A 23,936-nucleotide genomic window follows, 5' to 3' on the forward strand; every position below is an offset into this window, starting at 1 on the left:
ATTTACAAAAGTTCTTGACAATCCTTATAACAGGGTTTTTGTAGCCTTGTAATAAGTCTGTAAGGAAGGGAGGGAGGAAAGGAGATACAGACAAGCTGGAGCCCAGAGTTGCTGCGTCGTCGGGTAAGCAGGTCCCAGGCGCACATTTCCTTAGAGGCAGGAGCACAGCCTCAACCCAGGCTTCCTGGGTTGGTCCAGATTACTCTTGAAAAGAAAAAATCAAGATTCAAATTACCTGAGCAGAAGGAAAAGGTTTCAGACCAACCTACAGAAAATGGGAAGCAGACAGAAACCAAGGGGAACTTAGGAACAGGGTCACCCAGCATGGTGACCAGCCTCAGGTGGGTCATCCCCTTGGTCGAGAAGGCTTACTGAAAGCTGGATCCCACAGCATCCAGTTATATATGCCTATCAGGTCCAAATCCAAAACTGGGAATAACCAAAGGAGACACACAAAGAAATCCTAAATGTGAAGGCTATGTTGCAGTCCCTGGAAAGGATTTTTCTAGGAAGATGTTAAATTCCAAAGGAAACTTGACAACCTCCCAGTTTGGGGAAGAGGGTGGAGTCTGCTGGGCATGAGAGGAGACAGTATACACTTTTAAAGTCTTCTAACCTGTGATAATATAACCCACGGTCATATTGTTGTGAGAAGGGGTGATCTGATCCACTTCTAGGCCAGAGGATAGCATTTCTGCCCACAAAGGGACCAGTTCAGGGGCCACGTTTTCTTTAACCCATAAGAAAAAGCAGGATGATGGGTGTGTGGGCAGAAATCCAATTTTATAAGGATTTCAACGGATGTAAATTGTTTCCTGGATAAGGGCTAATGACAGCTAATAGGCCAGCACTGGGTACCAGGCAGATGACCTAGCAGCAGTTTCCTATTTCTGTTGGCCCTAATCACAACTTCCATCTGCTATTTTCATCCTCCTCCCATATTATTGGCAACGCGGCCACATTTTCACACTCCTACTCCTCCCAGAGGACGTCAGCCTGCCGATTTTACATAGGTACACAAAAACATCAGCATTCCCTCACTGGACTAATGGGAAACAAACCTGTGCAAGGATACACTTAACTTCCTGATCGATGGTTTTCATATATGCACCACCCAATTTTATTTGTTCAAAAGCAGAGGAAATGGAGTTTCTTTCAATTTATGAACTGACAAGTTTCTGAGTAATGGTGAATCACTGCTCAATATTTTACTTAAAGCTGGGATGGTGAGCTGGCTCTTGCTGCAGCTCTTTTTGGGTCACAAGAATTCAGCAAGATCGCTCATGGCCCTGAGTGGATGATGGAAAGGTGAACAAGGCCAAGGTCACTTGCCCATGGAGAGAGCCTGCCACACATAGAAAGACGTTTCAGAAGGCAAAGACAGCAACCCAAGTGTCGGTAAAGCAATGGAAGAGTGGGGAGTAGAGTCCATGAAAATGGAAAAGAAAAAAAATGCTCACTTGACTGGGGTAGGTCTTGGATGCTACATAAGAGCCCCACAGCTCAGACTGAGGGCAGAAATTGTCTTGATTCACCTAGGAGTCCTATTTCCTCATATCACCATGTTTGTCACCTCTCTTTGGGACACTCACTATCTCCACCTCCAGCCCTGTGCATGCCTAGAAAATTCCAACTCATCTCTTAAGAATCTGCAGAACATGACCTTCCTTGAAATTCCTGCCTCGATTCCCCCCAGAACTGGTCGTGAGTCACAATTTTTACCATAGCGCATTGCAAAGGTTTGTTTTTATTTCTGTCACCCTCACTGGAACGTGATCATCTCAAAGTCAAGAACTGGTCCTCATTCATCTTTATACCCCAAAGATTGGCATAGTGCTCAATAAATAACTTTTAGATGGGGAGATGTGAGTGAATAAATAGAGGAGGGAAGAAAAAAAGGAAGAGAGGGAGGAGGGGAGGGGGAATGGAGGGTTTCACTTCTCAGCTCAAGGAGATGCTTCCTTAAATCAGATGAGATGATGATACAGCCTGGATTGTATTAGGAGAGCGCTAAGAGCAATCGCATTTTAGATCTGCTTTGCATACTGCTGATAAGACTCCTACATTTTACATTCTTGATTGACAAGGAGAATTTTTAAAAACTGGTAAGAGTATTAAAAGAATGATTTTTAAATGGGGTGATCTTGTGGTAGATAATATGCTACGCCAACATAGCTGCCAGCCTGCTTTGAGATGCTCAATCTTTGGCCTGTCAGCTCCAGTGAGTCAGGGCACTTTGATCCCCCAGGGGCATTGGGAGAGACACCCCCTTCCCCCTGAAGTCAAGGATCTCCTGAGGGATCCTGTCAGTTTTCTAAACTGCCTACCTCATTGCCATCACAGTTGGCTCAGGCCTTCCCAGAGAGATGAAATGAGGCCATTTGGCTCAAAGGCAAGTAAATATGAAAGAAGCATGTATAATATCATTACCCCTTCCATTTGGAAAACTTGTCCTTTCCTCTAACAATGACTTTGCATCTTCTCCCCATATCCAGTTGGAATGGAGGCCCTTTGGAAGGCATCTCCACTCACAAGTCTGCCACAAACACAGAGGTGACTCTACATGAGCATCTACAGAAGCCAAGAGAGTCTCAAGAATTTATATCACTTTGTTGGATAAACAGGAAGCAGGGGCATAGCTTGAGAGAAATTAAGAGCCGCTGGCAGACATTGAGATTCACACATTTCTAGGAGACTAGATGGAGGAATTGTGATGGTTAATTTTGTGTTGACTTGGCTGGGCCACAAAGTGCCCAGATATTTGGTCAAACATTATTCAGGATGTTTTTGTGAGAGTACTTTGGCTCTGATTAACATTTAAATCATGGACTTTGAGTAAAACAGATTGCCGCCCCCCCCCCCCCCGATGTGAGTGGGCCTCATTCAATCAGTTGAAGGCCCGAATAGAAAAAAAAATAATTAAAACTGAATATTTCCCAAGAAAAAGAGGATTTGCCAGCAAACTACCATCAAATTTTATCTGTAACACTAGCTTTTTCTGGTTCTACAGCAGATGGCCTTCGACTTGAACTAGAATATCAGCTCCCCTGGGTCTCCAATCTATTGGCTCACCCTAAGATTTCGGACTCACCAGTTCCATAATCAGGTAAGCCAATTCTTTATAATACATCTCTTTCCAGGGGGCATCTGGGTGGCTCAGTGGTCAAACATCTGCCTTTGACTCAGGTTGTGATCCTGCAGTCCTGAGTTTGAGTCCCACATCAGGCTCCCCACGGGGAGCCTGCTTCTCCCTCTGCCTATGTCGCTGCCTCTCTCCATGTATGTCTCTCATGAATAAATAAATATAATCTTTAAAAAAAAAAGATCCAGAAACCAACTTGAAGGAGCTCTTGTTGGCCAAATACTGGACAATTTGAGTATCAAATAAGTTAGGATAATAATAGACTATATCCTGTTGAATAAAATAATGATCCCTGAATCCATGATGATGTAAATAAAGGAAGAAAGAAGAATAAGATATTTAAATAGCCTCAAAGTATCAAACACACACACACACACACACACACACACACACACACAATATTAATTACAAAAATGAAAAGAGTATATTTAAATTTGAGAAGCCTGGCAAACACCAACCTAATCAAATAACCAAAGTGAACGGGAAAAATTGAAATGATGCCTAACCTGTCAGCAGGCAGGTTAGGCCTGCTAACCTACTAAAAGAGTCCTGAATCACTTCTGATCACCTCATCAGGAGGGAACATGAAACAATCTCACTGAGGAACATCCTACAGAATAACCTGCCTCTACACTTCCAAAGTCTCAAAGTCATTGAAGTCAAGGGAAGAGTGAAGAACTCAAGTGAAGATTGAAGAAACTGAAGAGACACAATGACAAAGTAACAGCAATTTTGGACAAGATTCTTTTGCTATAAAGCACATAATTGGGACAACCAGGGAAATCTAGTATTCTATGGCAGTAATAGATCACTGTTAATTTCCTGGTATTAGTGATTACATTGTGGATCTGCAGAGAATATTCTCGTTTGTTGGAAATACACACTAAAATATTCAGGAATGATGGAGCATCATGGTGACAGCGTATCCTCAAATGGCTCAGAAGAAAGATCTTTATACTGTACACACACACACACACATTAACACCTACATGCACAGTATTGCAATCATATAGGAGGATGTGGCCCTGTCCTCAGGAGATATGTGCTGAAGTATTCAGGGGCAAAATGTCATAAAACTTACTTTTGAATAATTAGGCAGAGAAAGAGAAAATGTAGCAAAATGTCAACTTTCGGTGAATCCAAGTGAAGAGTACTCTGAGTTCATTCTTTCAACTATTCTGAAGGCTTGAAAAGTTTCAAAATAAAAAAAGGAGAGGACAAGTGATAAAAAGTGGCATAAACAATAAAGTTTCTAGAAGTTCTAAGTGGGAGGGAAAAAATGAATGAAAACCCAGAACCAAAGATTATGCTTTTAATGACGTTCTTGACATGCTTTATGACATGGAGAAACATGTTGGATTTTTGTTCTCTTTCCAAACAAAAGACAATAACACCAAAAAATTTTTCCTGATGTTATAAAAGTTTTTCCTTAGCTATATCTAGCTTCCAAAATCCTCCTTATTTGTGGAAAGGGTCACAGAGGCTGTGTGTATGAGAAGCCCATTCAAAAAGCCTGAATGAAAAAAAAAAAAAAAAAGCCTGTATGAGAATCTTGATGTTCTCCTCTTGAACATAAATAATTTCACGGAAAATGGCATCAGACAAGGCCATTGTGTAAGCAGGATAAATCAAGACAAAACAAGACCACTCCATAATCATGTCAAAACACAGATAATACATGAACATTGTTCAAGCCAAACATACCAAACATCCCCCTGTCCTGGCTAAAATAGGACCCTGGCTGCTCTACCTATTACATTAGCCTTCACTAATATGTCCTCCTTCTAGATAAGGTTTATAAAGATATCCAATCAGAATGACCTCACTTCCTGAAAACATCCAAACCAGAGCAAAGCCCCACTTCCCTGAACTCTCTCCCAAATTCCCCAAAAGCGCCTTTCTATCACCTTCTATTGAGATGCCCCATGGTCCCCCATGGTGTATATCCACCCCACACACACACAAGTCGTAAACCTAACTTGTTCAGGCGCAGGTGTGTTCCTGATGAACTTTGGTTGAGTGCACTGTCAAGCTAAAGAAAATCTGATCCCAGATCATTTTTAAAGAACAAATTAGGATATGTTCAGTGAAACATCAGTAGGTCAGCTTCCTCCATTGTTACATTTATTATCTATATAAATGTATGACCTCTGAAAACAATTTGCATGTTACATTAGATTTTTCTCACTGCAGAAGAATTCCCATGTCTGCCAGCTGATTACTGAGAAGTCATGGCCAAATGTAAATTAAATGGGTGGCCAATTTCATAAGCAAATGGTGAATTATTGTAATATGTTTGAAAGAGCCCAAAAGTTAGAGTGCCTGGGGCCTATAAAGATTTTAAATACCCTGATAGAGCAGGAAATGTGCAAGTTTAGTTTGGAAACAGAAGCCTGAAGGGACAGAAAGTGGCAAATACCACCAGCTCACTGATCAATGAGCCAGGCAGCTTCAGACCAATCCCATGACTTCAAACAGAATGCTCTGCCCTTTGGTGGAAATCAGTTGGGCCAGGAGAATGTTCCACATCCCCTGCTGCTCCGCAGGGAGCTGTTTGCAATAACGGTCCCCTGCCAGCCCACAAGGCAGACCTCCTGCTGTTGGCTATTGAGTGCACCACACAGAAATGAGGTGACAAAGGCAAAACAGCACACTGTCTCCCGGATCAACGTCATTCCCAGGCTGCTGGCCCCTCGGCCTCACTGGTGGGCTCTCCTGGTTCCTGTCACTGGCCGTCTTCCTTGGGTGTTTTCCCAGTGTTTGAACTTACGGATCCCTGCGCCCTGGCTCCCTGGCTCTGCTCTTCTCTGACTCCCTACCATCTTGCCCCCCACCTGCCGGGGGGGATCCTCTACCAAGCTCAAGCCTTCCTTAAATGGCACGTTTTCTTCCGATCTTCAGCTCCATCTCTTCTGCCAAATCCCCTGGAGGAAGCCGGTCGGCCGGAATGCCATGGAAGCCATCTGCGGCAGAGGAATTCTCATCTAAGGAAAAGTCTCTAGAGGAACTTTCTATTTTCATTCAGGAGTCACATTCCCCGGGAAAAAATAAACCTAGAACCAGAGGTTCTGAGACTCTGGGGAGTGGAAATGAAACTTGGAAGTGATGAAGTTCAATCCTGTCATTTTCCATACGAGAAAACTCTGGTCTGTGTTGATGCATGTTTTTTCCAGAAGGCTAGGCAGCCAGATTTTGCCTTTCTCCCTTAGGTCTATTGGTTTTCTAATTTAGTGGGAAGGAGAAATGTATTTTTCCTTTCCTTGGTCAAACTTAAAAAAAAATAACTGTGAAATGGTACATGGCTTGTTTTTTTAAAGCCCCCACAAAAGGCAGCACAGTATGAATTATATCTTTGTCAGCGCAGGTTATGAAATTACTCTGGAGAGTCATTTCTATAGAGACTGGCTGTACAAAGGCTGTAACTCGATGGAACGCAATTCTCCTCCAAGCTCACAGAATGTAATTGATGGAAGGAAGCAACATAAATTACCTTAGCATTCTTCATGGATAATGTCTCTGTTTCCCACACAATCTCATTCCGCACACAAAATAAACAAAACCAAATTCAATCTCCGAAATGGTGTCTCCACTTGTTTGCTTTCTTTTAAAACTCATTCTGCCCACGTCACCCACAGCTATGGCTCTCCTGCCGGGCAAATTAAGTCTGGTATTGGCCACATTTGACCTCCACCCCCCATTTGTCTGCCTTGTCCTGAACTCCCAGCCCTTCTTTGTTTCAGATGGATCATTCATTTGGGGCCATGACGAAAGCATAAGAATTAAACTCTACCAAGAAAAAAACAGCCAACTGGGCTTTGATTTCATTTTCCAGGCAATTTTAGAGCAGAACAGCAGATTCCTTTGTCCCTCTTTGCAACAACTAGCAAAAATGGTTAACCAAAAGAAAAAGGAAAAGAAAATGTAAGTTCTTCATGGTGACAAGAAAAATGATGGTGGGGGTTAGAGGTCACTGAAAAGAGTACAAAATCAAAACGTCTCGTTTAATCATTGGTTTCTCCAACTGAAACAGCAAGTTGTTACCATAATGTGCGCAGACATGATTGCGAGAGTTACTGAGATGTCAGAGAGCAGAGATAGGATTGCATGGGTTTGTGTAAGAGCCTGATCCGACTTTGTGACTGACCCCTGAAAAGAGTGACTCCCAACCCAATTACAATACTCATGGCAATGTGACAACGTGGATATCAGACAAGCAAGTATCAATCCTTCCCCTGGTTGCGGGTTCTGAGAAGTGCCCGTACTAGCAACCAGGTAGGCAGCAAGCTCTGGGAACAAAGAGAATCCACCTTCTTGAATGCAGGACTCCAGGTAGTAGAGAGAAGGTCAAGGTCAGACATCTAGGACAAGAAGAATGTCAAGGTCTCAGCAAGTGCATTAGGGTTGGCTCCCCAATCAAGGAAACATGAGGACAGATGAATGGGTAAAGAAGATGTGGTATCTATCTATCTATCTATCATCTATCATCTATCTATTCATCTATAATGAAATATTATTCAGCCATGAGAAAGATGGATATTTGCAACAAAATGGATGAACCTTGAGGTCATTACTGTGAGAGAAGAGAGAAGACAAAGATAAATACTACATGATATCACTTACAGGTGGAATCCAAAAAACCTAACTCAAAAGCACTGAATATAAGGGTGGTTACCAGGGTTGAAGGGTGAAGGGGGAATTGGAAAAATATTGTTAAAGGTTTCAAACTCACCATTAGAAGATGAGTAAATCCTGGAGACCAAATGCACAGCATAGGATTATACTCAACAACAACACTGTATTATAAACTTCAAAGTTGCTGAGATTAGATCTTAAGTGTTCTCACCACAAAAAAGAAATAGTAGTTATGTAACACAATAGAAGTGTTAGCTAACAAGACAGTGGTAATCATATTGCAATATAAAAATACAACAAATGGAGTTCCTGGGTTCTCAGTGGTTGAGCTTTTTCCTTTGGCTCAGGGCATGATCCTGGGGTCCTGGGATTGAGTCCCACCCTGGGCTTCTTGCAGGGAGCCTGCTTCTCCCTCTGGCTATGTCTCTGCCTCTCTCTGTGTCTCTTATGAATTAATAAATAAAATCTTTTTAAAAATGCAACAAATGGACACATTGTAACACATTGTACCCCTTAAACTTATAAATCAATTACCTCTCAATAGGAAAGAAAAGAGGGGGGATCCCTGGGTGGCGCAGCGGTTTGGCGCCTGTCTTTGGCCCAGGGCGCGATCCTGGAGACCTGGGATCGAATCCCATGTCGGGCTCCCGGTGCATGGAGCCTGCTTCTCCCTCTGCCTCTCTCTCTCTCTCTCTCTCTCTCTCTCTCTCTCTGTGACTATCATAAATAAAAAAATAAAAAAAAAAAAAGGAAAGAAAAGAGGAGAGAAAGAAAAGAAAAAAAAAAAACAAAACAAAAAACGGAGATACCAGGAACCAGAGCAGAAGCCCAGAAGGAGTTTAGGGGCAGCTTACCTCTGACAGTGTGCTTAGGGGTTGCACACCACTTCTAGCCTTGCAGGGCTCAGGGACTGAACATGCAACTTCTGGTCTCTGTGACCTCTCCTGCAGGATTTGGGCAGTCAGGGCCTACAGTAACAAACATAAAACCATATAGATGCAACTGTGTTCACTCCCCCTCCTCTGTGAACCTAAAAAAGCAAAATGTGAAGCAGGGATTATTTCTGAACTGTTCAGCTGGACCCCTGACAGCTCTGATTTAGAAAATGACATTTGGGGTATTTGTAATTACTGTCAATTACAAATGTTCTCTCACTGAAAAATCCCAAGTATTAAGCTTTGCCCATCTTAAGTTTTATCTTCCACCAGGTGAAGTTTAAGGGCCTCAAAAATATGGTTTCTAGAAGTGTTTCACAACTTCAGGACGTTTGTTAAACTGAAGTTTATAAAATGGATCTATAATCAAAATATATTCCAGTGGAAGCTGACAAAGGATAGATAACCTAACAACTCAACCTTGGGAAGGTTGATTCCAGTGTCTCTTAACAATAATGTTAAAAGCAGGGCACCTGGGTGGCTCAGTGGCTGAGCGTCTGCCTTCAACTCAGATCGTGATCCCTGAGATCGAGTCCCGCATCAGACTCCCCACAGGGAGCCTGCCTTTCTCTATGTCTCTCATGAACAAATAAATTAAATACTTTTAAAAAATAATAATGTTAAAAGCAACTTGAATCTGCCCTGAAATTTTCTTCTAAAGGACCCTAAGAGTAGTTGCAAATCCACCTTTTATTTTAATTAGTTGACTTATGCTGCATGGGTTCATTCTCTTCTTCCTATTCCCAATCCACTTGAAATAAATTCAGTTGTTTTTATCTCACAGGAAGGTCACATCCACTCAAATGGACAGAGCCTAAGGCTAATTCTGGAAATGACGTTCTAACAGAACGTATCTGCTGAGTAATTTTGGTATCTTTAGACTGATAGAGGGTAGCAGATACAGGGTAAAATAAATATATCCCCTTAAAAGACCAATTAGTGCTGTATAATTTTGACAGAGACACAAGTTGAAAGCTCACTCATTATTTCCCATTATTTGTTCAACAAATACCATTCCAGGTAAAGTGCTATGTGTAGAAAGGTCATCCACTATTTTCCACTATTTGTTCAACAAATGTGTACTGAGGGAATCATGTTCCAGGTAAAGTACTAGGTGCCAGAGACACAAAGATAAAACTCAGTCCTACCCCTGAGGATCCCACAGTTCAGGAGGTATAGGGAAGTGGGGAGACCCACTGTTGAACAGTTAATGCACCCCATAAGGGCACACTCAGCAGCAGCATTTGGGAGCATGTGACACATTGCCAGGAGGGCCAGGAAGGTTGCACACTGAAGGGAGGGATAAGGCTAACTATGGAAGGCCATGTTTTTTCTAAATTAAGTGTATATGTGTAAAGAAAAAGAAGAAACTGTGAGCTACTGAGGCCCGGTACAAGCTGAAAACATACAGCTGGTCAGAACTAAGGATAAATCAATAGAACTGATGAGGACACAGGAGTTCACACACTGATCCATCTAATCATGCTACTCTGATGTATGATGTCCTGCTAATCTGAATTTTCTAACTGATACATTAAGTCTTCTACTGATATCATAGCTCTTGGCTGGATTTCATTTTTTGTGTGGGTGAGTTGCTTTTTAATAACAAACTTGGGTAGATTTTTACTGGGCTCTCTGGATTTGGGCAGACTCAGCCCTCATAGAGCAGGTGCTACCACTGCCCTGTGAGATAAAAATGAACCAAACTAGACATCCTTGGAACCACAGATTTCTTAAGATGACTTCTCATGTGGCCTGTGGGACCGACCCCATAGGCATCAGAAGACACCAAAATTTCCAACCTCCAGCTACTGTGGCTTTTGAGAAACCACCTAGTGCCTGAGGCTACTAAAGAACTCAGTGGGACCCACGATGGCAGGTGAAATTGAATCAGCCTGAGGGTTCCAAAAATACTGCAGTTACAGTCTCAGATGTCATTCATTACCAATATGCTTTCCAAGAATTAAATTAAGATGTGTGTTGTGTGTGCGTGCACATAATCGATATGAGTAATTTCCATTTGAGTCTGTTCTTTCATATTTCATTTTTCCAGTCCCTGAGAACTCTAAAAAAAGCTAGTGTTACATAAACCAACAGGATGCCAAGATGCTAATGCAGTCATTGCTTACACTCATGTAACACTTCTCTCTGGGTTTCTTCCCTGGGGCTCCTGAAGTGAGAATTCAGGTTATAAACATTAATATTTTTTAACAAACAACCTGTTCTAGAGTCATTTTTATCTTCCCATGTGGTAGATAGATAGCATTCATTTTCCACTCACTTCTGGAAAAATGAAAAAGTAATAACATGAGATAGTTCAGCTTCAGGTCCTTGAACTTGCCAGTAGATGAGAGAGCCTTCGCATTTAGGTGGAGATGATATGGTTGACCTAGAATGTCCCTCACTCCTCCTTACTCTAAGGAACCGGACAGTGATCTTGAATTTCTGAATCTCTCCTCCTTGCTAACTCCCTTAGATATGTGCCTTGTTTTTGAGATGGGCTTCATGCAGATCACTTTTACTAGGGAATGAAGCAGAGACCAGAGTAGAGTGGAAAAGGAGTTACTGGGATCCAACGTGAGGAAGTGGGGGCCCTGGACCACTGGACTAGAAGAAGGTGAGAGACTAATTGAAAGGAAAAAAAAAAAAAACAGACAAAAATAGTGAATTTTGTAAACTTGTGTCGTGCTTCCAACTCTGTCACATCCTGTGCCTCCAAGGTGTGGATCAGACTATAATTTTATCTTAATGTGACACAAATACAGTGGCTGACTCAGGCCTGTATTTTAGCAAGTTCTGTTTCTCTTCCTTTGTAGGCTTTCTAATGGTGCTGCTGCCATCACCTAACTCTCCAGCTCCCATGACTGCCATATGATTTCTAACACCCTCTGCTTCCCAGATGTATAGCCAATGCTTGTACTCTCCCTATATAATCTGGCACTGGCAACACACCAGCCCTCCCAGCACCGTCAAGCCCAGCATTCAGCAGCTTCAGGCCTGAGTCCCAGCACTGCCATTTATCACCTCTGTGACCTTGAGCAAAGTACCTAAATCTCCTTAACCTCATTTTTTTTCAATGATAATGTGGTCTCAACTAAATAGGGCCTTAGTAAAGACTAAATAAGATCTTGCTTTTTAAAATCCCTTAGCACAATGCCCATCATAAAGCAGAAGTTCAATATATGTGAGCTATTTTTTAAATTATTATTTTATATTAGATGTTTTTGCACCATCTATGAAAATCATCCTCTCCTGCTCTGATGTAGTGATTCTGGCATAGGAATTGGCTGGAAATGAGTTAATTTATTAATCACCATGCCATGCAGTGATCAGACTCTATTCCATCAGCCATCTATCTAAATAAATAAGACCTAAGAGAGGTTTCTCAAAACACTAAATGGACCTCAAACCCTGAGGCAGAGTCCATGGCAATCAAACTCAAAGCAAGTCCAAAAACTTGAAAAGAATGAAGTTTCCCTGATGGCCTTAGATAACCAAGCCTGGCCATCAGAACCATGGGATGCTAATCATCAGTTGAGAAATCTCAGACTCCATCAGCCTGTGAAGTCATGTACCTGTGAATATCACAAAGTTCGACATCCATCCCATCACTGTATATAGTCCTATGTCTCACTCAGTTTCCCTTCTCAGGTATTTCTGAGATATCCTCCATCACCACCAAGAATTCTCTTATATTCTTCCAAGATTCACCTCCAAGACCAACTGCTGAGCCCCATGCCATAACATCCTCTCTAAAACTCTAGCCTTCAGTTGTGCATCACCTTGGTTGCTCTCTCCTTAACTCATGGTCCCATGGATAGACAGCACCCTTCCCTTGACTCCCCACAGCAATTGCTGACACCAGATGGAAAATGTGGCCAAGACTTGACGGAAGGTTTGGGGGCTGAGAGAAGAGAAATAGAATACAGGCACTTGGAACATAACTGCACCCAGAGGGTGTCAGAAGAGCCTTATGTGAGGTCCCTTCCGGCTGAGTTTCCAGTCAGCTATGGCTCCTGAGAGAGATGTGTCCCTTTGTCCCCTACCAAAAAGTCACACACTTAAAGAGCCCTGGATCTACCTCAGTCGTGCCCCAAGATAAACATTACCCAGCAGATTATTGCATCTTGGGGCAAGACATTCACATCTGATACCCAGCTCTCCCTGCTTCAATATGGGTTAACTAAGAAGCCTACACAGAGGCTGCCAGAAAACAACGTCTCTGTGAAAAGTAAATGAATGCTTTCACCAAAATGGCTAACAGCTTTCAAACTGCTTTCCTAGTTTCTACTCATCAAGATTTCAAAATCTTTGAGTCTGGTTTCACCTGAGATACTGTTAAAATGGGAATTGCTCCATAAATTGAAATCACTTTTGAGAAAGAAACTTCAAAGATCCCAGGTCTCTGTGGGCCCAGCTTTTATGGTCAGCCTCCTACACAGGGTCGTTGGGCCATGGAGACACAACCCTCTGCACAGAAGTGCCCTATTCTTTGTTTCTGCCCTTTCCCTCCCTCCACGACAGAGCTGTCCCAGTGGGATCTTGGTGTCCTGTATCATTGCTGCTGCAGAGAGCCTACCATTCAGCCACCACCACTTCCTTTTGTTGTTGTTCTCTGTTGTGTCAGCTGTTAGTCAGCTGTTAGTCAGTATAATATGCTGCCATAATGTTCAGAATATTCTAAAGAAAAGCTTGTCTTTTTTGTTAAAACTTAGGCTTCGCTGGGATTTAAAAAAATGATTGGAATTATCAGTATTTACCATGAGTTCAAGGCCCTTTCTAGGTGTTACCATTTGTGTTTCAATTGTTGGGCAATCAGCACAGCTTCTCATAGAACATATAAACACACACACACACATGTTTAGATATCTAACCTATACCCTGATCGTGCAACACATGAAGCAACCACCCTCAGGTGGCTCTACAGGTGAGTTCATCCCAAGTTCCGAGTGCAGATGCGCTGGCACATCTCTCAGGCCCTCTCTTGCACCAGGATCCTGCTGTCCCCTGTTGATGGAAGCTAGACTCTGCTAGAGAATCCCAGAGCCCTGGGAACCAGAGTGGGGCTCAGGGTCCCAGAGTTCTGACTAAGAGGGAAGAGAAGAGAGTCGTGGAAGAAAACTAGGATCCATACAGAAGCAGGAAAATATCAAAAAATACACATGCCTTTGAATGAGTTTGTCCAAATCACTTAGAGAATTAGTGTTCGCATCTTGAGTCAGCAAACTGAATAACCAGTTGTCTTCCTCTCTTTACCAACATCCAGCAAGGCCCGAGTTATTAGTTATTGCTTCCCAGAGCCCCGGACTCTGCTCCTCACATGTCACAGATGCTGGGATCTAGGTAGGCAGAGCTTGCCAACGGAACAGGCTGGAGCCAGCCTAGTCTACAGAGATTGGAAGTACCAGGCCATGTCCACTATCAAGAAAAAAGGGTATATTGCTACCCACACACCGGCTTCCCCGAGCCCAGCCTCCATATAACAACTCCTTCAGCAACGACAGAATTTTGTTAATTAGTTTTGTCATAAAACTAAGCACAGTCTGATCCCCAGGGCCACAGCCACTCACAGTAGCCCTAGGTGTGGAACCCAGCACTGCTGAGAGAGACAAGGCATGAACAACCCACAGAGCCTGGGTGAGACCGACATTCGCACCCTGTGTTAGCTGCTCCCAGGTGGCTCTGCAGCCCAGCTCCCTACCACACTGGGAATCACACACATGCACACACATGCACACACACAGGATCTGGAGGAGTGGGCACTTAATGCACTTTGTTCCACAGCAGGTGAGCAGCCCAGTGGAGCTCCTGACTCATAGATCAGAGTGGGAAGCAGTGAAAGCATACCCATCTCTCCCCACAGATGCCGGCATTCAGCTAGGAACCCTGGGCAAGACTAATAAAAGTCTGATTAGCTGGCTCATGGGCCGGGGGAGCTCAGCCCATAATTGGAAAAACCAAGCAGTAGATCAGTGTTTTGCCAAAGAGAAGAAGTCTCCTTTGTTCTAAAATAGCACTTGGGTGTTGAGTTAAAAGACAGGCCCTGCGGACCCCTGAAGATGCTTGGCGGGTCGCTTTATGCCTCTAATAGGAGCTGTAGATCTCCAGCTCATTTTAAATTACTACCAAGTGTTGTGTAGGTTGGGGCTTCTTCTTGGAGAGAAAAAAAAAATCAACCTGAAAGGAAAAGCTATTTCTTAGCAACAAAGGAAAAAGAAAGAAGGCAGTTCCTTTAATGTAATCTGAGATGGAATCTAGTTTAGCAGAGCCAGAGCAAAAATAGCTTTTATCTGATCAAGGTGCCTTAGTCACACTTAAAGGAAATTAAGGAGGCCAGGCCTGGGGATGCTTAAAACCAGAGACAGCATCACCAGTGAGAAACACCCCCTCCCAGCAGAGGGGCGTGAACCAGGGCAACAGGCGTCAGCAGCCAGGACATCAGGAAGCACTAGTTATCACAGTCATTTGGTCAATGTGTATTTTTAATCACACCCTTTTTCCAATTGCGATACAGCTGAAAGGAAAGTAATTTGAGCAATCTTGGTGACATCGGACACACAGTAATAGCCTGTCCGCTATGGCATTGGCTATTGCACCTGCAGAATGTGGTTGGAACTGGATGATATGCACTTAATTATGCAAGTTCCAAGCAGAGAGATTAGGAACAGGTTATAAAGTCGTGAATGTCCAAATAAAATAAAAAGTGAGGAACCAGGGAGGAAGATAAAAACTATGGGACAAAGCCAGGAGGTAAAGTGAGCACACCAAAGTGCATGAACATAGAGACCTATGCAGTTGTGTCTGTGCATTAGATGATTAAGGTTAGTGCACCAAACACACACACACAACACAGGCAGTGAGTGTCCATGCAGCTGTAGAGGGGAGAGTGCATGTATTCAACAAGTTCCTCTGGTTTGAGGAGCAGTCACAACCCACAGTAACCCCCAGTAACACCACGTCAGTTGTCTACTTGTCCTCGTGCAGAGCTCATCCAAACTTTCCACTCTCCAGAAGGAATCTAGTCACATCTCAACAACAGTGTAAGAGTTTAGTGAAGATCCTCCCGGGAAGGTAGAAGAAGATTTTGTCTCACATACACCAAACTCTTTGAATCTCCATTTAGTATTTGATTTCTCCCCAGCTCTCAGTCAATGGGTCTCTTGATTTTTCTTGCAGCTCTCATCCCCAGGGCTCCAGTCTCTTGGCTCCAAAATCTTCCTCCGGGTCTCCCTCTCTCACCCCTTTCTTCCAGCTGCTACCTGCAAGCTCCCATAACTCTTTGTCCAGGGATTAGCAAACCAAAGTTCCCAGTTCCAGAATCTATCCATTTTAGGAAGAAAGGGCTAGACAGACAGAACAACAACAAAATCTTCCCCTATCAAATTTATCAAGAAGGATTTTGGCAGAGAGTTTGGAAGAAGCATCCAATAAGGCAACAGGCCCATAATGAATCCTGCATCTGGATGGTTATGCATTTCAAGGAGGCAGAGCAAGATCCAGATGACACTTCTTCTAGAGTCTTCCTTCTTGACCTTGCATGGAGTCCATCACAATAACCGTATCTGCCCCTGGATTACTTTCACCATACACAAATATCCAGGACTAGTTCATCTATTCTGGTCCTTTGTACAAAATCAATCCAAAATCCTAGGAGTTTTCAGGAAGACCATGCTCATTTTTACCATATTTAGTTCGTATCCAGCTGTGACATGCTATGGCCCTTTTCCTCCTGAAATTCTCAAGAATGGTCACAAGTACAAATTAATTTGCGTTTAAATTTGAAGTGACCTGACTGCCCACTACTCCCCAAGTTATTCATGAATCAACTGGGCTGGATTCTTTGTAATCGACCCAGACTTCCTGCCTATTCCATTTATAGCTCTTTCGCTGCACTTTTGAAAGTAAAAGTAAAGGCTACAGTCAGTCAGTGGCTGATAACAGCATCCACTAAGACCCCTCTGCTCTGGATTCCCTAGGACTGCGCTTTCCCCAGACATTGCACCACTGAGCTCGGCCAGTGAGCCAGAAACCTCAGACAGTTCCTCCCTGAGCTTGGCGGCGCCCTAGGGGAAAACAAGATGTTTTCCTGGTGATCACACGAGGTCCCAAAGTTGATCCTAATATTAATTGGTTTTCGATTTATGGCAATTTAGAGATGCCAGGGAGCTTATCAATGATCTAGTTTGACACCATAATGCTATTTTTTACTGGAGTTCAATTTGTCAACATATAGCCTATCACCCAGGGCTCATCACGCCAAGTGCCCTCCTCAGTGCCTGTCACCCAGTCACCCTGACCCCCCGCCCACCTCCCCTTTCCACCACCCCTTGTTCGTTTCCCAGAGTTAGGAGTCTCTCATGTTCCATCACCCTCACTATTATTTCCCACTCATTTTCTCTCCTTTCCCCTTTATTCCCATTCACTATTTTTTATATTCCCCGAATGAACGAAGCTATATAATGTTTGTCCTTCTCCGATTGAGTTACTTCACTCAGCATAATACCCTCCAGTTCCATCCACGCTGAAGCAAATGTCGTTTCTAATGGCTGAGGAATATTCCATTGTACACATAGACCACAGCTTCTTTATCCATTCATCTTTTGATGGACACCGAGGCTCATTCCATAGTTTGGCTATGGTTCCCCTCTCTCCACATCCTCTCCAACATTTGGGGTTTCCTGTCTTGTTAATTTCCACCATTCTCACTGAACACCATAATGCTCTTGAAGAGATTGGGGAGGATCTCCGTGAGCCAGAACAAGGGTCGGGTGGGTTGTTCCACTCCTGCTGCACAGCCAGCAGGGTTGGGGAGGCCAGGACAGACTGACAACCTGGGAGACACAGCTCAGCATCAGGTCAGAGTCAGTAACCAAAAGAAATGTCCTTCTCACGGCAGCCCGGGGGCTCAGCGGTTTAGCGCTGCCTTCAGCCCAGGGCCTGATCCTGGAGTCCAGGGATGGAATCCCACCTCAGGCTCCCTGCATGGAGCCTGCTTCTCCCTCTGCCTGTGTCTCTGCCTCTCTCTCTCTCTGTCTCTCTCTCTCTCTCTGTCATAAATAAATAAATAAAATCTTTAAAAAAAATGCCCTTCTCTGCCAAGACCATTGAATTAGGGGATCCCTGGGTGGCGCAGCGGTTTGGCGCCTGCCTTTGGCCCAGGGCACAATCCTGGAGACCCGGGATCGAATCCCACGTCGGGCTCCGGGTGCATGGAGCCTGCTTCTCCCTCTACCTATGACTCTGCCTCTCTGTGTGTGTGTGTGTGACTATCATAAATAAATAAAAATTTAAAAAAAAAAGACCATTGAATTAACAAAATCACTCCCTGGGAAACCATCTCTGGTCCAATCCTCGAAATGAAGAATTACTTAGTTTACTAAGAATTACACCCGGGGCACCTGGGTGGCTCAGTTAATTAAGATCTGCTTCAGTTCAGGTCATGATCCTGGGGTCCTTGTATTGGCCCCACATCTGGCTCTCTGCTCAGCAGGGAATCTGTTTTTCCCTCAATTCATTCTCTCTCTCTCTCTCAAATAAATAAAATCTTTTAAAAAATAAATAAAAAAATAAAGAATTGCCTGTAGCAAGTGAAACCCACCGGGGCTGTGGGTTGAGACACAGAGCCTCATGAGACAGCCTTGCCTGCTCCTCACCCGGGGAAAGTAATTCATGCCCTACCAGCCTCAGAACTGGAAGCTCCACTGTGCTGTGATGTGGCACTTTCAAGCTATACACCCCATCCTAGACACAACAGAAAAGGAGAGCAGTCTGGTGCAAAGAGAAAGAGCCTGGGTTGGGCCTAAGTTATATAACTTAGCTAACCCCTCTGATCTTTAATGTCTTCATTTGTGTGTAGAAGAATAAGCCCTGGGGCACCTGGGTGGCTCAGTGGTTAAGCATCTGCCTTTGGCTCAGGTGGGGATCCTGGGGTCCTGGGATCAAGTCCTGCATCCAGCTCCCCATAGGGAGCCTGCTTCTCCCTCTGCCTATGTCTCTCTGCCTCTGTGTGTGTGTGTCTCATGAATAAATAAAATCTTTAAAGAAGAAGAAGAAGAACCACCACCACCACCACCACCACCACCACCACCACCACTAGTATGGGACTTAAAATGTGCCAGACACTAGAAATGTTTCTCACTTATCAACTCATGGAATCCTCACAACCCTAGCTGCTGTTATTAATGCCCCTTCTTCTGAGCCTACATTTGAGCCCATGGTCTCCACTCTTAATCCCGTTGGATCCTGTATTGCTTGGATGTCATGTTGGGGAAAAAAAGCAGGGGGACTCAGATAAGGATGCCATCCCACAGCCTAGCACGTAACCAACAGGGAATACGGTGGCCAATGCTGCCATTCTTACCATTATCATTTTTCTTGTCCAGTGCAGATCTTCCTCGGAGGTTTACTTGGTGCTCATGTCAAACCCCTGGAGGCTGGCATTGGGACCATGTCTACACAGCCAGATTCATCAGCTCAAATTTGAGATCCCTTACTTTCTCCCTAAGACGGGGGCCCCTCTCTTCTTTCTGGTACAAACTTAGAGAGTAAGGGAGGCAAGTGAGTCTTCACCCACATGGGGGCTCTGAAAGGAATGGAAACATTTCCTTCTAAACCTTTGAAATTCCAATGAGAAGATTAAAATGTGATACCACTTAAGGACCAGCACGTTGACAGACTGTGTGACTCAGCCCTCTCATTTTCCTGGACCTGGAGCAAGAATACAATTTTTTTTTGTTTATCCTCCACTCAGGTAGATAATTCACTTCCTTGGAACACGTCACCAGTGTGGAAAAGTTGTTTTTGAATGGAATCATTCTGGACATCTCGATTTGGTGGCAGTGTTTCTATGGTGCTACTATTCATCCTTAATGCAGAATTTTAGGTCATGTTCTTGGCCCTGCCCTCAAAGATAAGATTACGAAGAGACAGAAGACTAAGCCAGAGCTACCACAGCCATGACATTTGCAAAGTACATTACAAGTTGAATCTGCAAGATGCACTTTTCCATCAAGCTGGATACCCTCAAAGGTGCTGTCTGGGGAGCCACTTAGGATTATCTTATGCACTTGAAATAATATGAATATGGGCATACTTGGTCTGCCAGTTGTCTTTTGCCATGAAACAAAAAAGTGTAGTTCAATAACAGAATTTGACCAAGCACTGATGATTGAAATTTACATTTTAAATTTAAGAGAAAACAAGAATTAAGGCAAGAGGTAAAAATACGCCATATGTAAGCACCAGTTGGTGACTACATCCGTCTCATCCTCCAGGCCAGTGGGTGGGAGTAGTTAGAACATAAACCTCAATGACAGACAGACTCGAGTTAGAACCCTAGAGTAGATGGATTTTGTCAGGCGACCTCTAGCAAGTCCCTGAATTGCTCTGAGCCTGACTGTTTTCATCTATTTGAAAAAAAATAATAATAAAAAAAATAAAAACAAAAACCAATTCCTTTTCTGAGATTGTCAAGAGGCAAGAAGTCTGGTGTAAAAGCCCTCCCACCGAGTCAACGATCAATAAACATTATTTTCCTCTTCTTTCATGGTATTCAGAGAGACTCTGGTTTGTTTCTTCGAAGCAGGGCTCCTCCTGGGCTTTGTTGCTGGTGAAATCCCCTGCATACACTTTCTTTCAACTGCAGAGAGTGTTACCAGAGAAAACCTCACTTCCAAGTGTCCAGGACACTTTCCTCTCAAACAGATTATCATAGCCCTTGAGCTGCTGGCTCTCTTTTCTCCTTCTGTGGTTAAAACAAACAAACAAACCCAAAGAAGAACAGAGGTTTCCCATTTTTAGCCTCACAGATAACCAAAGAAAGAATAGTTCTTTCTTCCTTATTTCCCCTTTTCCAGCCTCCTTCTTGCCATACCTTGCCCACCTCCTCAGTTTTTCTTGCCTATCCCCCATCAAAGCAGGCAGTGATGGTGCTCCTGACCAAGAAGGCAGGAGAAAACAGATATATGTACGCATATGTTTGGGTGCAACCTGCATCACCCCACCTGCAGTCTCCTGCTCTGGCTGCTTCTTGTGAAGCATTCCTTCCCTCATAAAATGAGCTACACCACATTCTCCTTGTCTTCCAATCCCTTCTGTTTGCTCCACCCCATGGCTACCCAAATAACAGTGACCGTTCCCTCACATCACCCCATCCTGTCTTTCCAAGGCTTGGTCATTCTCTCAGGTGAAGGGTGGATCTCAGCAAACCTGTGAGACTAGGAGGTCAGTGACTATATACCCATTTCACAGGTGAGAGTGTTAAGATTCAAAGAATTTGAGCCGAGGAACACCACAGCCACCAGAGGCAAGGAAAAGAACCCCACAGAACCTTCCCAGGGAACTTGGCCCTGCCAATACCTTGATTTCAGAATACTGGCCTCTAGACCTTGAGATAATACATTTCTATTGTGTTAAGCCACAAGTTTGGGGAGATTTGTTACAGCAGCCCCAAGAAAACCAGTACAAGGTGGAACCCAACTCTTATGGTTTAAGGATTAACTTTATCACCCCAGACTCTAACATGAGGACCACGGTAGTCTTAGAAAGGAGTCCTACAGGGCACAGAGCCTCAGCCCTTAGTCCCATCTGCCCTACCCTCTTCCCAACCAAACCAAGCAAACAAACAAAAAATTCTTGTCCTTTCTGAAAGAGCCTTGCCCCACAGTTGCAGGTGAAGCAACGGTTTAAAGGCACCTGAAGGAAATAAAGGCTCCATGTAGATATTTGACACAATCAAAACTTTCCTCTGGGCAAACACTGAGAGAGCTGAAGAGTATATCTTTGTACAAATAGAAAGAGGACTTTCTTCCTTCCAGGCAATTACTTGCATGAACACCAACCAACAGGGAGAGATCTCAAGAGTACCCGTTCTCTATTTGCTTTCTGAAACTTTCCTATGCATCTAAAAGGATGAAGTATGCTTACTCTTCCCAAAACATATGAACCAGGAGCATTTCTCACACCTTCAGTTTCATCACATCACTTCCTTTCTCAGGGTTCGCAAGTGGTCTTCAGATCAATTGCAACTCCTAAGCAAAAGACTCCACAATCATCCTGAATGTCACCTCCTCCTTTTCCCCTGGCTCTTAAGTGTGAAAATGCTCTTGCCCCAGGGATCCGTACTCCGAAAACCATAGAACACTCGTGAAAGAAATTGAGGAAGATACAAAGAAATGGAAAAACGTTCATGCTCATGGATTAGCAGATCAAATATTGTTAAAATGTCTCTGCTACCTAGAGCAATCTATACATTCAATGCAATTCCTATCAAAATACCATCAACTTTCTCTTTACAGAGCTGTAACAAATAACTCTAAAATTTGTATGGAACTAGAAGAGACCCCAAATAACCAAAGGGATTTGAAAAAGAAAACCAAAGCTGGTAGCATCACAATTCCAGATTTCAAGCTCTATTATCAAGCTGTAATCATCAAGACAGTATGGTACTGGCACAAAAACAGACACAAAGATCAATGGAACAGAATAGAGAACCCAAAATGAACCTATAACTAAATGGTCAACTTAGCTTTGACAAAGCAGAAAAGATAATCCAATGGAAAAAAGTCTCTTCAACAAATGGTGTTGGGAAAATGGGACAGTCACATGCAGAAGGATGAAACTGGACCATTTTCTTATACCATATACACAAAAATAGACTCAAAATAGATGAAAGACCTAACTGTGAGACAGGAATCCATCAAAATCCTAAAGAACACAGGCAGCAACCTCTGTGACCTCAGCTGCAGCAACTTCTTGCTAGACACATCTCTAAAGGTAAGGAAAACAAAGGCAAAAATGAAGTATAGGGGTTTCGTCAAGATAAAAAGCTTTTGCACAGCAAGGAAAACAGTCAACAAAACCAAAAGACAACCAATAAAATGGGAGAAGATATTTGCAAATAACATATCAGATAAAGGGCAAGTAGCCAAGATCTATAAAGAACTTATGAAACTCAACACCCAAAGAACAAATAATCCAATCAAGAAATGAGCAGAAGATATGAACAGACATTTCTCCAAAGAAGATGTACAAATGGCTAACAGATACATGTAAAAATGCTCAACATCACTCAGTATCAGGGAAATACAAATCAAAACCACAATGAGATACCACCTCACACCAGTCAGAATGGCTAAAGTTAACAAATCAGGAAATAACAGATGTTGGTGAGGATGTGGAAAAAGGGGAACACTCTTACACTGTTTGTGGGAATGCAAGCTGGTGCAGCCACTCTGGAAAACAGTATGGAGGTTCCTCAAAAAATTGAAAATAGAGCTACCCTACATATGATCCAGCAACTGCACTACTAGGTACTTACCTCAAAGATACAAAAGTACTGATCTGAAGCGGCACCTGCACCCCCATGTTTATAACAGCAATGTCCACAATAGCCAAACTATGCAAAGAGTCCAGATGTCCATCAATAGATGAATGGATAAGAAGATGTGGTACATACATACGATGGAATATTACTCAGCCATCAAAAAATGAAATCTTGTCATTTGCAATGACACGGATGAAACTAGAGGGTATCATGCTAAGCGAAATAAGTCAATCAGAGAAAGACAATTATATGATCTCACTCATATAGAATTTAAGAAACAAAATAAAGGATCATAGGGGAAGAGAGGAAAAAATAAAACAAGACAAAAATCAGAGAGAGAGACAAACCTTAAGATACTCAATCATAGGAAACAAACTGAGGGTCACTGGAGAGGAGGGGGGTGGGGGGATAGGGTAACTGGGTGATGGACATTAAGGAAGGCACATGATATAATGAGCACTGAGTATTATATAAAACTGATGAATCACTGATCTCTACTTCTGAATCTAATAAAACACTATATGTTAATTGAATTTAAATTTTAAAAAAAATTTAAGAAAGAAAATGCTCTTGCCTCTGAGCAATTACAAGTACCAACCAGCCCCCACATTACCCCTGCCTCCTACTTGAAAATTCTATTTAAATTGTGCTAATCTTTGAAGCTAGTCCTGAATAATTCTGTGCAAACCATTAGCACTTGGCTCCTTTTGTGTATAGCAGCCAGGTGGTGTAGTTGGGAAAACACTGGAGGAAGAAGAGCTGAATTTTCATTTCATTGCAGCAGTCAGAATGATTTGGACGGCAAACAGAAAATCCAGGGTCAAAGTAGCTGAGCTACTATGCAATTTATTATTTTACACAAGGGGGAGCCCAGAGGCAAATGGCTCCAGGCCAGGCAAAGACC

At 43.1% G+C, this 23,936-nt stretch overlaps 1 protein-coding gene across 11 annotated transcripts in view; it reads right to left on the reverse strand.

The window, feature by feature from the left end:
- LOC144284463 (uncharacterized) overlaps positions 1-23,936 on the reverse strand; it is a 208,203-nt gene that overhangs the window by 159,605 nt on the left and 24,662 nt on the right. For 9 of the 11 annotated variants that reach the window (XR_013352871.1, XR_013352870.1, XR_013352869.1 and 6 more), the window contains exons 2-4: positions 19,070-19,291; positions 17,196-17,540; positions 8,629-8,742 (exon numbers count right to left, since the gene is read on the reverse strand). Coding sequence is in view for 4 of the 11 variants with exons in the window: in XM_077849002.1 (XP_077705128.1) it covers positions 8,629-8,742; positions 17,196-17,225 (144 nt within the window). In the remaining 7 variants the exon portion in view is untranslated. The remainder of the gene's footprint in view (positions 1-8,628; positions 8,743-17,195; positions 17,541-19,069; positions 19,292-23,936) is intronic. The other 2 variants (XR_013352873.1, XR_013352874.1) reach the window with 1 other exon arrangement.

Source organism: Canis aureus, chromosome 15 (assembly GCF_053574225.1).
Source record: "Canis aureus isolate CA01 chromosome 15, VMU_Caureus_v.1.0, whole genome shotgun sequence".
NCBI classification, from domain to species: Eukaryota; Metazoa; Chordata; class Mammalia; order Carnivora; family Canidae; genus Canis; species Canis aureus.